At 40.0% G+C, this 14,538-nt stretch overlaps 1 protein-coding gene across 5 annotated transcripts in view; it reads left to right on the plus strand.

The window, feature by feature from the left end:
* The window catches only part of HIVEP2 (human immunodeficiency virus type I enhancer binding protein 2), a 103,762-nt gene that overhangs the window by 74,282 nt on the left and 14,942 nt on the right, over window positions 1-14,538 (plus strand). For all 5 annotated transcript variants that reach the window (XM_025894730.2, XM_029962845.1, XM_018069544.2 and 2 more), the window contains 3 exons: window positions 4,356-4,400; window positions 5,664-11,289; window positions 12,039-12,193. In XM_025894730.2, coding sequence (XP_025750515.1) covers window positions 5,875-11,289; window positions 12,039-12,193 — 5,570 coding nt within the window. In that variant the 5' untranslated portion in view covers window positions 4,356-4,400; window positions 5,664-5,874. The remainder of the gene's footprint in view (window positions 1-4,355; window positions 4,401-5,663; window positions 11,290-12,038; window positions 12,194-14,538) is intronic.

The following is a 14,538-nucleotide window of genomic DNA, read 5'->3' on the forward strand; positions in this document are numbered from 1 at the left end:
ATCTGGGATGGAATTAAATGAGCAAATTAGAGTAGTATCTTCAAATGTGAAGAGGTAACAACAGCAATGAAAAGATAGAGAGCGGCAGATGAAAATAAATACATCAAACCTGTTTTAAAAGGGCTGCCTTCTTTGAATTGCATGTGCAAAATGATGTCTTAGAACTCCTCCAAACTGCAGGAGCACTGGCATCCTGGATTCCCCAGTAATGCAAGACTTTGCCAAGTACTAGTGGTTGACATAGGAATTTACAGCCATTCTGAGAGGTGTTTAAATAGACAGGTGGAAGGCCAACTGTGAAACCACAGTCAGATGGTCAGATTAGCCCCCTAATCAGGGGCTGTTGGAAATGCAAAGGGAATCCCTCTGGTCAAGAATGGTAAGCCTTTTTACAAAACTAGGAAATTAAAGTGTTTCTTCTTCCTTATCTTTGTAGTAAGTACAGTTCAAAGGCAACAAGTGTGATGTCAAGTACTATAAAAAAGCTTGCAGTTGGTCATCTTTATTTTCATTTGTGTAAAATGCCAAAACTATACACCCCAGAGACTGCGTTCCTGTTGTTATGTTGCTACAAAGCATCCTCAGCCCTGAATGAATATATAACTGTACAAAGAAGGATGAACAGATGATTATCTATCTTCATGCCAGTTAAATCCTTCAGTTCAGAGTGGCACACTGGATGTTGGTTGAGAGCTCTTCTTCAGACTTAGCCCACCTATGATTTTGACTATGTAGAAGAAGCTATAAATACATGTTTTAATAGGATTTTTTTTCAATCTTTTTTCTTTTTCACTGTGATGTCAACACCAAACAGTTCTTTGGAGAATCTCATTAGTAGGGCAGAGGGAACCGGAGGGTAGGACAGCAAGCCAAAAGTGTGCTGTCTTTCTTCTTGAAAGACCAAGGCAATTTTCTGCTCAGTTACAGGTTGGGGAAAGCTCAGAGGTGGCCTCCTTCTTGTAAGGCTGCTGGACTTATCCCAGACATAAACTAGACTTGCCTAATAAGGGTCTTGGCAGAGGTCTGTGCACGAATGTAAGGATTTCATAGGAGCCACTGCAGCTTGTCTGTGCTAACACTTGCCCTGTAGAATACAAATTCTTCAGGGGCCAGTTACTGTGGTTTTAGGCTGGCTTTGTGCTGGCAGAGCTGGACAGAAAAGATTTAGAACAGGACAGGATCTGACTCTTAGTCCTTATGCTAGAATCAATATTTACTCTGTATGGTGCACTCAGGATTTAGCCTGGAAGACATAAGCTTCCAATTTGTTCACTTGCAAGAACTGTAATATGATCTACAAATTGAGAAGCAATAAAACTTATATTTTGCCGGATTTTATTTTAAAGTTGTTGAATATAACCATTTTAATGTCTGAAGAAAAAAATAAGAGGAAAAAAAAAGAGAAGCAGGAATAATCTTGAAGCTCTGCAGTCAACCATATATAAATCCCCAGTATACAGCTCACAAAAGCACCCTAGTAAAAGAGGGAGCAACAGGATAATGCTCTTTTCTAGAAAATTTTAAAAGTCTTGATGTAGTAGGTGCATCTGACATAAATACAGCTCCTAGTTTCCCAATAATCTTCTCAGGTTCAAAGTTTTCACAGAAGTGAAATGTCCTGGTTTGAAGCAGGCAGATAGCACACTCAGTGTGACTAGGGGAGCTGGCTCCAAGGCCACATTCCTACCAGGAAACCTGGCTTGGCCCCCAGCCAGGCAGGACTTTGCAGCTCTTGTCGAATGATGTGCTCAGTGCAACTCCCGTACGGCTTCTGATCTGTGTAGGTGGGCTGCTCTTAGTCACTCCAGCAGAGCTGAACCGTGCCAAAGGTATTAAAGAGAGCGTGCACTTTTATCATCTTTATTTCCTCAGTTTTAAATGTGTAGTACTTGAAATATAGGAAGTTTCTGTCTATTGAACAGTATATGTTTGATGAAGAGCAATATTTAAAAGTATATTTACAGTGTTTTCTAAAGGAGAAACATTAATCACTTGGGAAAATGGAAGCCTGCTGTTGGTTTAAGCTAGACTGTGAGTGCAGCCAGATGAGACATTTTGACTGGGTAAAACAGACAGAGTGCAAACTAGCTTTGCAGTGTCTTACATTTCTCCCGTTAGTCCAGTCTCCCAATAAGGGAGGGGAAAAAGGATGAGAGAAATAATATTAAAGCCATCTTTGACACGGGATGGATGGCAGCTCAAACCAAACCAGAAATTATTATGTTCGTTCTGGAAAGGGAATTATTTTCCTCAGGGGAGCAACTCTGAGCAAACTTAAGCCATCAATAATCTCTGTAATTAGTCTATACCTGTTTCATACTGTAGGTTGAAAAATTATTTAGAATGTCCTGAAAATAACAGGACTGCAGAATGGCTTGAACTCTGTAACAGAGGTCTTAGTCCAGGACAGAAAATGTTTGGATGTGTATTAGAATAATCTTTTGCTCAAATAAAACCACTGCTGTCACATTTCTGGGACTGTCAGATTTCTTCTCTAAAGGTGCTCTCAGTAAAAGGAGTATGGAAAATAAAGGATACTCCCATCTTCTAGAAATTTCTTCTTCACCATTTGCAAAATTGCTTAACAAGGAGAAAAGTACTTTTCTTTGAAGATGGCTAATAACTTTATGCTCTCTCAGTGAGGACCATTTGCTTTTGTCCTTGTTTCTGCTTCTCAGGCCACACATTTTCCTTTACATCTGTGCTCATATATTGGCATCATTTCTGGCCTGCGTTTCAGTGTAGCTCAGCTGCTGAAAGTGATTTGCCGCTTACCTGTCATTTCCTCATAAGGCGCTGCAGAGCTGCTCTGTAGTAACTGCTTCTGGTATATTGTAAATCACACACAAGGATTTGTTTTTCCTTTCGTAGTGACACTTTTTTTTTTGAAGAAGAAGATTAGGAAATTTTTTTAAAATATATCTATCCTTAGATTGCATTTTTTCTTTTTTATTTTAGAGAATCAGACAAGAGAGTTATTTAAAAAGCCATTAGCAAATCAAAGCTGAATGACATTGTGACTAAAATACTCTGCTTTGTACTTGGTGGCTTGCTGTTCTTTTGGACTAGAGGGCATTTCTATATGGTTAAAATTAAAAAATATGTTATTCATATTTGACTAAACCAACAGTCCTTCAGCTGTTGCTGGCCTAACTACTGATATGTTTCTTGTACTACTGAATAAAAAGTTCATAACAGGTGGCACGGTAGTGATTGTATTTGTGTCAAGTCATGAGACTTTGCTAATGTCCATTTGTTCTTGGAAAGTGTTGTTAATTGTAAAGAATTAAAAATTGCTTTTCAATTTTTAATGTTTTTTTCTTTATAGACTTTTAAATCATTTGTTGGTACCATTCAGTGGAGCATGAGTGCTCTAGCTTTTTTCTGACAGTTTCTAATTGAGAATCATTATACTAGTCTACATCCCATCCTCTGAAGCTAATGTTCCAGCTGTTTCTAAAGATCTGTTCTTTAGAGATGCTCTGGCTTTGGTTTAAATAAAAACCATAAAGAAATGTTGTCATTGTTGCTTTTGTTATCACAATTGAACAAACATCTTTTTTGATGAAACAAAAGCCAAAATCTGTTTTCAAGGAAAGATTTGTTGAAAACTGGAAGGAAGAGTCCTCATTTGATGGGAGAAATGTTTTTAAGGCAGTGAGATGATGTTCTTGAGGCAATGAGATGATGAACAGGCTCCCTGTTCTCTGTGCCAGTCTTTTCAACAATACAGAGAGTAGCCTGCAGTGTGGTGACAATCAGACAGGTGGCAAATCATGGCAGTCACAGAAATCTTTAACCATGTATTTGGTCTGTAGGTTTCTTCTTTAAGAGGGCAGCCATATATTGTTTAGCAGTATCACACTGGTGTTAACTAATTTGGACACCTACTCCTGTTTCACTACATTTTCTTGTCCCTGGGTGGTGATACCCTGACCAGGAGTTTGTTCTGGTCCCTGAAGCATTTAATGAGAGTCCTGGAGTCTAAAAGTATTAGCTGGAGAAAGACATTAAAAGGGGATTTGCCTAAGGGATTCGGGGATAATCTGGGTTTAACAAAGGCATAGGAATGAAGAGGTACATTGGCGGCTCTCTTTTTACTGATTTGGGAAGGTGAGACTTCATTAGTTTAGACTTACAGTTATTCATATATGCACTAGAAACCTAAGTTCTTTAAAAATACTCATGCTCATATTTTTCAAATGTCGTTGCTCAGACCGCTAAGACACAACATGAAATTTTCTAGTGGATGGATAAATGAAATTTTCAGACCTCTACTGTAAAGAATAAAAAATTTTCTTCATAATCTATACCTAATATCAAGAATTTCTTATACCTGTGTCTTTTTTTTACAGGAAATTTGAAGATAGTCATGCCTATTAGATGTCTAGAAGATGCAGGTAAATGCATTATGCTGAAAAAAAAAATCATACATGCCTATTATCTGTGTGTTTTCCTGCACCTTGCTATTGTTTCTTCAAGCCAAATTCAGTTTCTCCACTGTAGGAATGAAAAATATTCCAATATCTCTAATACTGATCTTTTAACCTTTTCCTTACTATTATTAAATCATTACTGTCTTTATAATTATCACTATTTCATTGAGAAAATATCCTGTGTTTGAATAATACAGAAGCAGAAAGCCTAGATTGTAGTTCAAATTCAAATGCTGTACTTTTCTATGAAAATCGTACCTCTGAACTTTTTTATAATAGAACTGTGGAAATCTACTGCCTTTAAGCATTAAAAATACATGTATAGCTGGATGGAATTGTTTCAACAGTGAAATCTAGAATGCTAAAGTCACATAAACACAGTCATAGTTCATTTCTGAAATGCGTCCTTTGCATTTAGCAAGACTTTCTTACTAAAATTTAATATAGTGATTGGAAGATGGAGATGGGGAAAGGTACGAGTAGTGCTCTGGTTTGAATGCTTCTTTGATGTCTCTTTTTTGACTGTTTAAAAGTAGTTTAAAAAGGGGAACAACCCCTTCTTGTAAAATCAATTAGATGATCTAAGGTAAGAAGTACCTCACTTGAGCCATCTTAAAATTTGGTATATAGTCCAAGAAGTTTCTGCCTAGCTGACAGAAACAAGCATCTCCATAGTGGAGGGCCATGTGCACAGACAGGTTCTTTGTCAGAAGCACCTATCACAATATGGAAAGATTTCTCCTCTGATTACTCTCCTTTGACTTTAAAGAAAGGCCAGGTGACTAAAGTTCATGTCTGAACTGTAGGTGAGTAATACTGGATAAGGTAATTCCCACCCACAGTGTTAGGATTCTATTTTCAGCAGTGATTTGCTGAAAGAGCTTTGAAAGTATGTGGTGGACTTTCTGAGATCAAGCCTTTAAACTGTCCCCAGAAAGCCTTCCAAAGCTACTGTTTAATTTGAAAAGTGTAGATCTCTATTTTCTGTTCCTAGGGCTGTTATTGAGTAGTGATTACGCTTGTGTGTAGTCTCCAGAGCCAGTCTTTACTGTGTCTGCTCACAGTTTTGTGAGGAGTTTTGTGAAATGTAGTTACCTTTGCTTAAGTCCCTCAGTACCTTCCATGTAAGGCTCAATAAAAGTGCAACTGACTGCAGCGATGTTGTTTAGTATGACTGTATTAATTGGTGTGTGGGGTTTCTTTTTTTTTCTTTATTTTTCTGTGCAGATAGCTGTGTCACCATAGAAGACATGAAGAGAACTTTGCTCTAGGAGATCACAAATATCTTTGGGTCATTCTGCATCTCAGTATTTAATAACAATGGAAAATGTCCAAATGCTATAACAAGTCTTTGCAAATGTATAATAAACTGTTTAGAAAAGTTCATGCCATGAACTGAACTGTATAATACTCACATTAGTGTACAGACACAAATCTAATGCCTATAGACTACTGCGTGGAAAGTTCCAAAGAGAAAGAAAAGTCTGTGAACTTGCAGCAGCCCTGGAAAAATGGGAGCAACAAAACTTTAAAAAGCACAGCTTTGGACACACTCCATGTGTCTGCACAGCTTTCAAGTGAACTAGCACTTAAGACCTTGTGTAATAAGATGGACTCTGGGGACACAGCTATAGGACAAAAAGCTACCTCAAGGTCTGGAGAAACTGCTAAAGTACCAAGCAGATGGAGGCAAGAACATACAGCTGTTATTAAGATGAGCACTTTTGGCAATCAAGAAGTACAGAGGCAACCACAAGTAGATCACGAGCAAATAGGAAACACGGCATCAGCACAACTTTTTAGTTCTGGGAAACTGGTATCATCAAATGAAGCTGCACAGCAAGTCACAGAGAAGCAATATCCACAGCATCGTCCAAGTCCTTATTCATGTCAACATTCACTTTCTTTCCCACAGCATTCATTGCCACAAGGCTTCTTGCACAACATAAAGCCACATCAGAGCTTGGAAGGCCCTCCGTGGCAGTTTCCTAGCCACTTGCAATCAGTTGCCTCAGAGGACTTGTTTCCTTTTCATATGCATAGCCATAGCGGAGGTTTCTCCAGGAAGAAGATTTCAAGTTTGAACCCTGCATACAGCCAATATTCACAAAAATCTGTAGAACAATCAGAAGATGCTCACAAAAAGGAGCACAAACCCAAAAAGCCTGGCAAATACATTTGTCCTTACTGTAATCGGGCCTGTGCCAAACCTAGTGTACTTAAAAAGCATATTAGGTCTCATACTGGTGAGCGACCATACCCTTGTGTTCCTTGTGGTTTCTCCTTCAAGACGAAAAGCAACCTTTACAAACACAGGAAGTCACATGCCCATGCAATTAAGGCAGGATTGGTTCCTTTCACAGAGTCAGCAGTCTCTAAATTGGATCTCGATGCCAGTTACATTGATGTGGAAGCTGAAATACATTCAGATGGTGAGCAGAGCACAGACACTGATGAGGAGACCTCGCTCCTAGTGGAAGGGTCTGACAAACTGAGCCCTGTTTCGCAGCTCCCCTTGGACATTGCTAGCAGGAGTGGTTTTCACTCCTCCATGGAAGAGTCTTTGGTGGGGCCGATGAAAGTGCCCATTTTGATTATCCCTAAAAGTGGGATTCAGTTACCCAGTGAGAGTTCTTCATATATTGGCTCTGATATGTTGCAAACCCCATCCTTAAGTACCAAGTCTGATGACTCTCATACAGTTAAACAGCGACTTGCACTAAGATTGTCAGAGAAAAAAGGACAAGATTCTGAGCAGTCACTAAACCTTCTGAGCCCACACAGTAAAGGAAGCACTGACTCTGGTTATTTTTCCCGCTCAGAAAGTGCTGAGCAGCAAATTAGCCCACCAAATACTAATGCAAAGTCTTATGAAGAGATAATTTTTGGGAAGTTCTATAGGATTAATCAAAGGACAGCACTAACTGTAGCCACAACAAATCAGGAACACACTTTAATGGGTAGAAAGGGCAAAACGGACCCATCACCTCTTCTAAATAACAGATTAGATATCAAGATGCTTGAGGAACATATTTCTCAGCTGACTCCAGATAAAGATGAACTTGTTGATTCTAGTAATTTGAGCACTATTAAATCTGCACAGGTTTATCCAGGCAGCAATACAGAATGTAGACAATCCCAGATCACCACATCGTCTATCAAAAGTGAAACCAACTTGTACCAAGTCAGTCAGCAGGGTGATGTGCCTGTCCTTCTAGAGCCCCCAGTGGATTCCTCTCCTCTTATTAGAAGTAACTCCATGCCAACCTCTTCTGCAAACAGCCTAAGTATTCCTCCATCTCTGAGAGGAAGCCATTCATTTGATGAGAAGATGACTGGCTCTGATGATGTATTTTACCCTGGGACAGTGGGAATATCCCACCAAAGAATGTTGAGAAGACAGGCTGCCTTTGAATTGCCGTCTGTACAGGAGGGGCACTCAGATTCAGACTATCATGGAAGACCAGGGAAAAATATCATTACTGCTTCCAGCAGACAGACAGCAGGTGACAAAGGACCATCCTTAAAAGAGAAGAAAGGAGACAAGACCTTTTATGATTATGATGCCAGTGGAAAGCACTACAGAAAGTGGGAAGAATTTGAAGCTCAGAAGCAGAACTACAGGGACTCACCATCCTTAGGTGGGATGAACAAGGGGGGAGAGTTTTTTATTGATCCACTTGGGCAACCTCAGTCAGTGCCATCCATGCTTGGAACAACTTTTGAAAACAGAAAGCGTAGGAAAGAGGAGAGTGTTGGAGATGAGGAAGATAGTCCCATGCTTTGCAGCAGTACAACTGGCACCACTGGGGGGATTCAACCTTTAGACTTTGATCCCAAATCCCAAATTCAGGAAGTGCCAAGAAGCGGATTTGCCCTTCAAGGCCTGGACAATGCACCCCATTGCCATGCGGAGCGTTTTGAAATCTGCAGGCCTTACTTGCAGTCTGGAAGCCCAGCAGCTTCTTTGGAAGATTCATCCTTAACTGCAGAGCAAGAAAAGACTGCAGAATCACTGTTTAGAAAGCCCCCTGGAAATGTCATCTCTGTCATTCAGCATACAAATTCATTGAGTAGGCCAAACTCATTTGAAAGGTCTGAATCTACAGAACATATTGCATGCCAGCAGGAAAAGATCTATTCACCATCTGAAACATGTGAGAGCGAGATCTGTGAGTCCCCAATGAGCCCAGACCGAGCTCCACAAATGGAAAGTGCTGACACCAGTAAGCCGTCTCCATCCCAGCAGCCTCAGCCGTGTCATATGCAGCCCAGGTTGGTTCGCCAGCACAACATACAGGTACCTGAAATTCGTGTCACAGAGGAGCCAGATAAGCCTGAAAAAGATAAAGAAGTGCAGAGTAAAGACCAGGAGAGACCCACTGAAGAATTTCAATGGCCCCAGAGAAGTGAAACCCTTTCTCAACTTCCAGCTGAAAAGCTACCACCCAAAAAGAAGCGTTTACGACTTGCTGACATGGAGCACTCCTCTGGAGAATCCAGCTTTGAGTCCACAGGTACAAGCCTCTCTCGCAGCCCTAGCCAAGAAAGTAATTTGTCCCACAGTTCGAGTTTTTCAATGTCCTTTGAAAGAGAAGAGAACATGAAGTTCATCACACCTCCTAAACAAGATGAATTTGGAAAACAGTCCGAGTTTTTAACAGTTCCAGCTGGTGCTTACTCACTTTCTGTCCCTGGGCATCACCATCAGAGGGAAATGAGACGCTGCTCATCTGAACAGATGCCCTGCCCTCATGCTGCTGAAATCCCAGAGATCCGAAGTAAATCCTTTGATTATGGGAACCTGTCTCATGCCTCTTCAGCTGGGACACCTACTTTGGCACTGTCTCCATCCCGAGAAAGGAAGAAATGCTTCTTGGTTCGCCAGGCTTCCTTCAGTGGTTTTCCAGAGATTTCTCAGACTGATCAGAGCACAGAACAAAGTATAAAGCAGGAACAGATGGAACACTCACAGGCTGGTCTTCGCTCCTCCCAGCTTGCCTGGCATCACTCCCCTTCCTCTGTACTTCAGCCTATTCAGGTAGACGACTCTGGAAAACAGGCTATTGGCTCTTGTGCTCAGCTTAGTAATAGCTCATCCCACCTTGCTCAGCAACAGGCTCTTGTTGCAGGCAGCCCAGAAATGTTAAGGACTCCATTAATCCAACAAGCACCTTATATTCCTAACAAACATCCATCAGAGCAGCAGCAGCTATTTGCACATCAGGAAAAAGTCCCATTCTCCCCTATTCATAGCACCTTATTTCAGTTCCCCTATCCAGCTGTCTGCATGGTTCACCTACCACCATCTCAGCAGCCTCTCTTGTGGCAGTCATGCACAGAACCTCTGAACTTCCAGCATCAATTTGTACAACAGCTGCAGAAATCTTATGTCAAACAGCCTTTCCAAACGGACATTCATCCAAGTTATCACCTGGAACATGCACCAGAGCTTATAGGAAAGAAAGCAGCTGATTATATGCACGCTAAAGAGCAAGCATACCAGCATTACTCAGGAACATCTGGGCAGTATTCAAAAAATACTCTTGCTAAGTACCAGTCAGACCATAGCATTAAACCGACAGATACCTCCTCTGAGCAGCATCTTCAGACAGATTTTGACTCCCCAAGTGATGGATCTGTACAGTCTTTGCCAGGAACAGTTGTTCCTGTCAGGATTCAAACCCATGTGCCATCTTATGGTAGTGTCATGTACACAAGCATTTCCCAGATCCTTGGACAGAGCAACAGTCCTGCAATTGTAATTTGTAAAGTTGATGAGACAGTTTCTCAAAGAACATTGGTAACTAATGCAACCATGCAAGGAATTGGATTTAACATAGCTCAGATGTTGGGTCAGCATGGAGGACTAGAAAAATATCCTTTGTGGAAAATGCCACAGACGCTACCGCTTGGACTGGAGCCACCGATTCCGTTGTGTTTGCCTTCGAGTTCTGACATGGCTTCTACCTTGGGAGGAAGCAAACGAATGCTTTCACCTGCCAGCAGCTTGGAGCTCTTCATGGAGACCAAGCAGCAGAAACGAGTCAAAGAAGAAAAAATGTATGGGCAGATAGTTGAGGAACTAAGTGCAGTTGAGTTAACTAACTCAGATATAAAGAAAGATTTTCCAAGAATGCAGAAGCCTCAACTAGTAAGGCAGAGCTGTGCTACCGAGCCAAAAGAAAGTCTACCATCCATGTCATCCTCTTCTTCACTGTCATCCTCATCATCTCAAGATTTCCCACCTGTCAGCATGCCAGAAGCTGATGCTTTCCCACTGAGCAGAGAGAAACTTTCCAGTTTTGATTCCACATCACCGGCACAGAAGTCCAGTGTCCCATCTGAAGGGAGAGACTCACCAGAAGAACTGGATGTGGATGAAACAGCCTCAGATATGAGCATGAGTCCACAGAGGTCTTCATTGCCACCAGGAGAAACTCAGACAGAAGACCAGCTGAAACATCAAAAATTGCCTCTTGGGATGTTAGTCCAGATGTCATCTAATGCTGTTGGGAAAGTCACAGCCTCAACCATCCTCCTGACAGACGTAGCAGATTTCCAGCAGATCCTTCAGTTCCCAAGTCTGCGTACTACTACTACTGTGAGCTGGTGTTTCTTAAACTATACAAAACCAAATTACACTCAGCAACCAACCCTCAAAGCTTCTGTTTATGCTTCGTGGTGTATAAGTTCATGTAACCCAAACCCTTCTGGGTTAAGTACAAAGACCACTTTAGCACTTTTAAGGTCCAAGCAAAAAAACACCACGGAAATCTACACTCTGGCTGCTATGCATAGACCCGGAGCTGGTAAACTGACATCATCAAGCGCATGGAAGCAGTTTGCTCAGGTAAATAAGAAATTTTAATAAAATTAAATTCATATATCTTTATAGGAGAAATTTCTAGTAAACCATAAAATGTAAGTTAATGTGGTTTTTTTTTTAAAAAAAAAGATTCCCCATTGGGAAATCATCCATTACAAGTTTTGAGCCTCAGTTTATCCTTCCGCAAGCTCTGCTACTTCTGCTATCTCTGTCTCTGTCTCCATTTTCAAAATAAAGTGTAAGAAGTGAGGCTTTTAAATCCCTCCCTTCATTTGTGCCAGAGCCTGATACATTATCCCCTTTTATTTTGCCCTTTCTTTTTGCCATGTCCTGATTCAAACAGTATCAGACGCAAACATCCATGTGCATTTGTAAGTAAAGATTAAGTTAAAATTGAGTAAGGATTTTTAGATCCTTTTAATGTCTTTTACATGTCAGCTCTTACTCATAGATTAAGCATTAGATGATGGTGCCAGGGAAAATTCTGTAATGGCAATACCTTCTGAGGCTTTTCCATCTCTCTTTTCCATGATTTTTTTTTCTGAGGAAAGATATATAGTATTGTCTTTTCTGTCAAGACTCTCATAAAAATTTGTCCATGTTACCTCCTCACTTATTCTCTGTCAAATTAAATGAGACAGATTAGTTCATCGTATAGAATTGCACCAAAATGAGAGTTTGGCTTTGACATGGAATGTTAAAAGTATTTGAAATGAAGTGTGCATTTATTGTGTGCTCCAGCAGTAACACCCTTCCTTGACTTTGTTCTACAGATGAAACACGAGCCATTCTTCTTGTTTGGCAGCAAGCTTGAAAAGAAAGTAGTGGGGAATATTATAAAAGAAAGAGTAAAAGGAGACATTCATGGAGATAAAGACATTACATCCAAACAAACTGAGCCGATACGAATTAAAATCTTTGAAGGAGGGTAAGAAAATATAACTGGAAATTTCAAGCTCAGACTGTCATTTTAAAGACATTTGAAAGTGAATATGAATGAATTAGGATGTGAACAGTCTCCTGTGTTCTTGCCATGTCTTGTAACTCCTAAGCCTCTCCTTTTTTTGTGTATTTGTCAGTCTTAAAACAAACTGCAGGATACCTGTATACTTACTTTGGGCTCAACTTTACTACTAGGACAATTATGTTTTCCATCTGTGTGAGAGCACTGACTCGAAATTGTTACTTTAATTCCTTAGGTCATAGGGCAATTGATAAACTGTTAACATTTTGATATTTTCTATACCCTGTCTTTGTATTTAAAAGCCTTCAGGAGGATGTCTTTCCATTTTTAGATGCTGTATACTTCCAGTCGCTTGAATGGATTGACTCTGCATGCTTAGTCTTATTCTTGTAATACTTCATTATTTACTGAGGTTGGATTTTGGAGATAAAATGTAAGATGCCAATGAAATCTATGGTATCTAAGCCAAATCCATATATGGTTGATAAAATAATGTTTAATTCTGCTGTGGCAATCTATCACTCAAGTGATAATAGAAACAAAGAGGGGGAAAGGAGACTTGAGAGCCCATTAACATTGTTTTGAGGCTTATGAAACTTGTTATGAAAAGAAAATGAGATAGATACTTGTCTCTGCAGTATGCTCTAAAATATTGTTTAGTTTCTTTTACAGAATTCTGACACAATGCAGTTAATTTGCCAGTTTTTAGTAGAGAATAGTCAGGTGGCTGAACAAGGTGTGTTTTTCAGTCTTACCAAACTCAGATGGTCTCACAGCACTGTTTTATTGGGGTAAATAAATAGCTCAAGAGGGAGGTGTGAGAAATTCGTATTTCCATTTCCTTCTCCTGTCAGTTTGTACCCTTTAAAATTTCAATTGTCCTTCATTGACATGTTTTTCACTAAGGTTGAATAGTCTCCATGAAATTAACATTGGCACTTCTCTATAGTCGGCAGCACTGAAGGAGTATAGCCTACATCTTGCTCGAAAGACTGAAAAGGCTATTTTGGAGATTTTTATAGGTATGCTGGCCCAAACACCCTGATCCTGACTGTTCTCTGTAGCTGTACCTTGTCATACCCAAGCCAGTAGACTGGCTTTAAAAGAGTGACCCAAATTCAGCGGTGAGCCTAAGTTTATGAAAAATTTAAAGAGCTGTTGCTTCAACTCACACCCACTTTAAAGTATAAAATTTGCCTGCTTCCCACTATGTATCATTTCTGAATTTGGATGACCTTGCTGAAGACAGTCTGCACTGATGTAAGCTGCGTGATGAGAGGTCAGAAGAGTAAAAATGTGCTAAGAAAAGCAACTTAAAGGAGGATTCAGATGAGTGTGAACTACAGGAGATCACTCCTTAAAAAACCTCTACTGTTTAATACCTTCTTTAAGAAATTTTGCATTTTACTTACACCACCTCGAGTTTTCCTGGACGCCAGTAAGATTTATGAAACTATTTTTGTAAACTCATATAATTCACACTTCACCTAGAAATATCTCCTAGTAATACTTGACTATGTTTAAATATTGTTTGAGTAAAACAAAACTTAAGAAACCTTGGTGTGCACATAAATTTTTGGAGAGTGGAGAGAACAAAAGTCTGTGCAATAGATTGGAGCTTCCTCATAGAAGCATATAACCTGCAAAACTACAGCAAATGGGGTGATGCAGTGTCAATAGGTCCACTCTTTTTTTATGCATCATCATTTTATGATACCTTTTACATGAATTATTTGTGGAAGAATAGATTCATTCTTTTCCTTAGTTTGGCTATTTTTTAAGTGGATATAATATAACTTAGATATTATTACCATATCTTGCATTGTTTTCTGTCCTGGTTGTTGAATTTGTCCTTCTCTTCAGGTTGTTGTTTATGACTTCTGAAAGCTAGTTTTTTACATGAGTGGGTTTTCCATTCTTGCTTTTTTTTTTTCTGTTGGTGGAGCTATTCTGTTCTACTCTTGTCAAGCTCATCTTCATCTCCTCTCAGCAAGTAGTGCAAGGAACTATGTAACAAATGTCAGTCATCTTCATTTCACATTTTCTCTCCTGTACAGATAAATGTGCACAGTGATATCTTGTTTCAGCAGTGTATTTTCATTTTGATTTTCAGTTGTCATGGGGAGTGGGTTTCCTTAGGCTTTGTGACTGCTTTTGCTTCATGGGTGCAAAGAATGTAATTCAGAATCCATAGCTGAGAAAGATCTGTTATTGTCAGGTTTTGGGTTGTGGGAAAGCCTGTCCACCTGGCAGTGAAGTGCAGCTGTGCAGCTGCTTTGTGCTGGGTGGTGGAGCGCTTGTATGGCAAC

The sequence above is a fragment of the Manacus vitellinus genome, unplaced genomic scaffold (assembly GCF_001715985.3).
Source record: "Manacus vitellinus isolate BGI_N305 unplaced genomic scaffold, ASM171598v3 scaffold_4_pilon, whole genome shotgun sequence".
In the NCBI taxonomy this organism is placed as follows: Eukaryota; Metazoa; Chordata; class Aves; order Passeriformes; family Pipridae; genus Manacus; species Manacus vitellinus.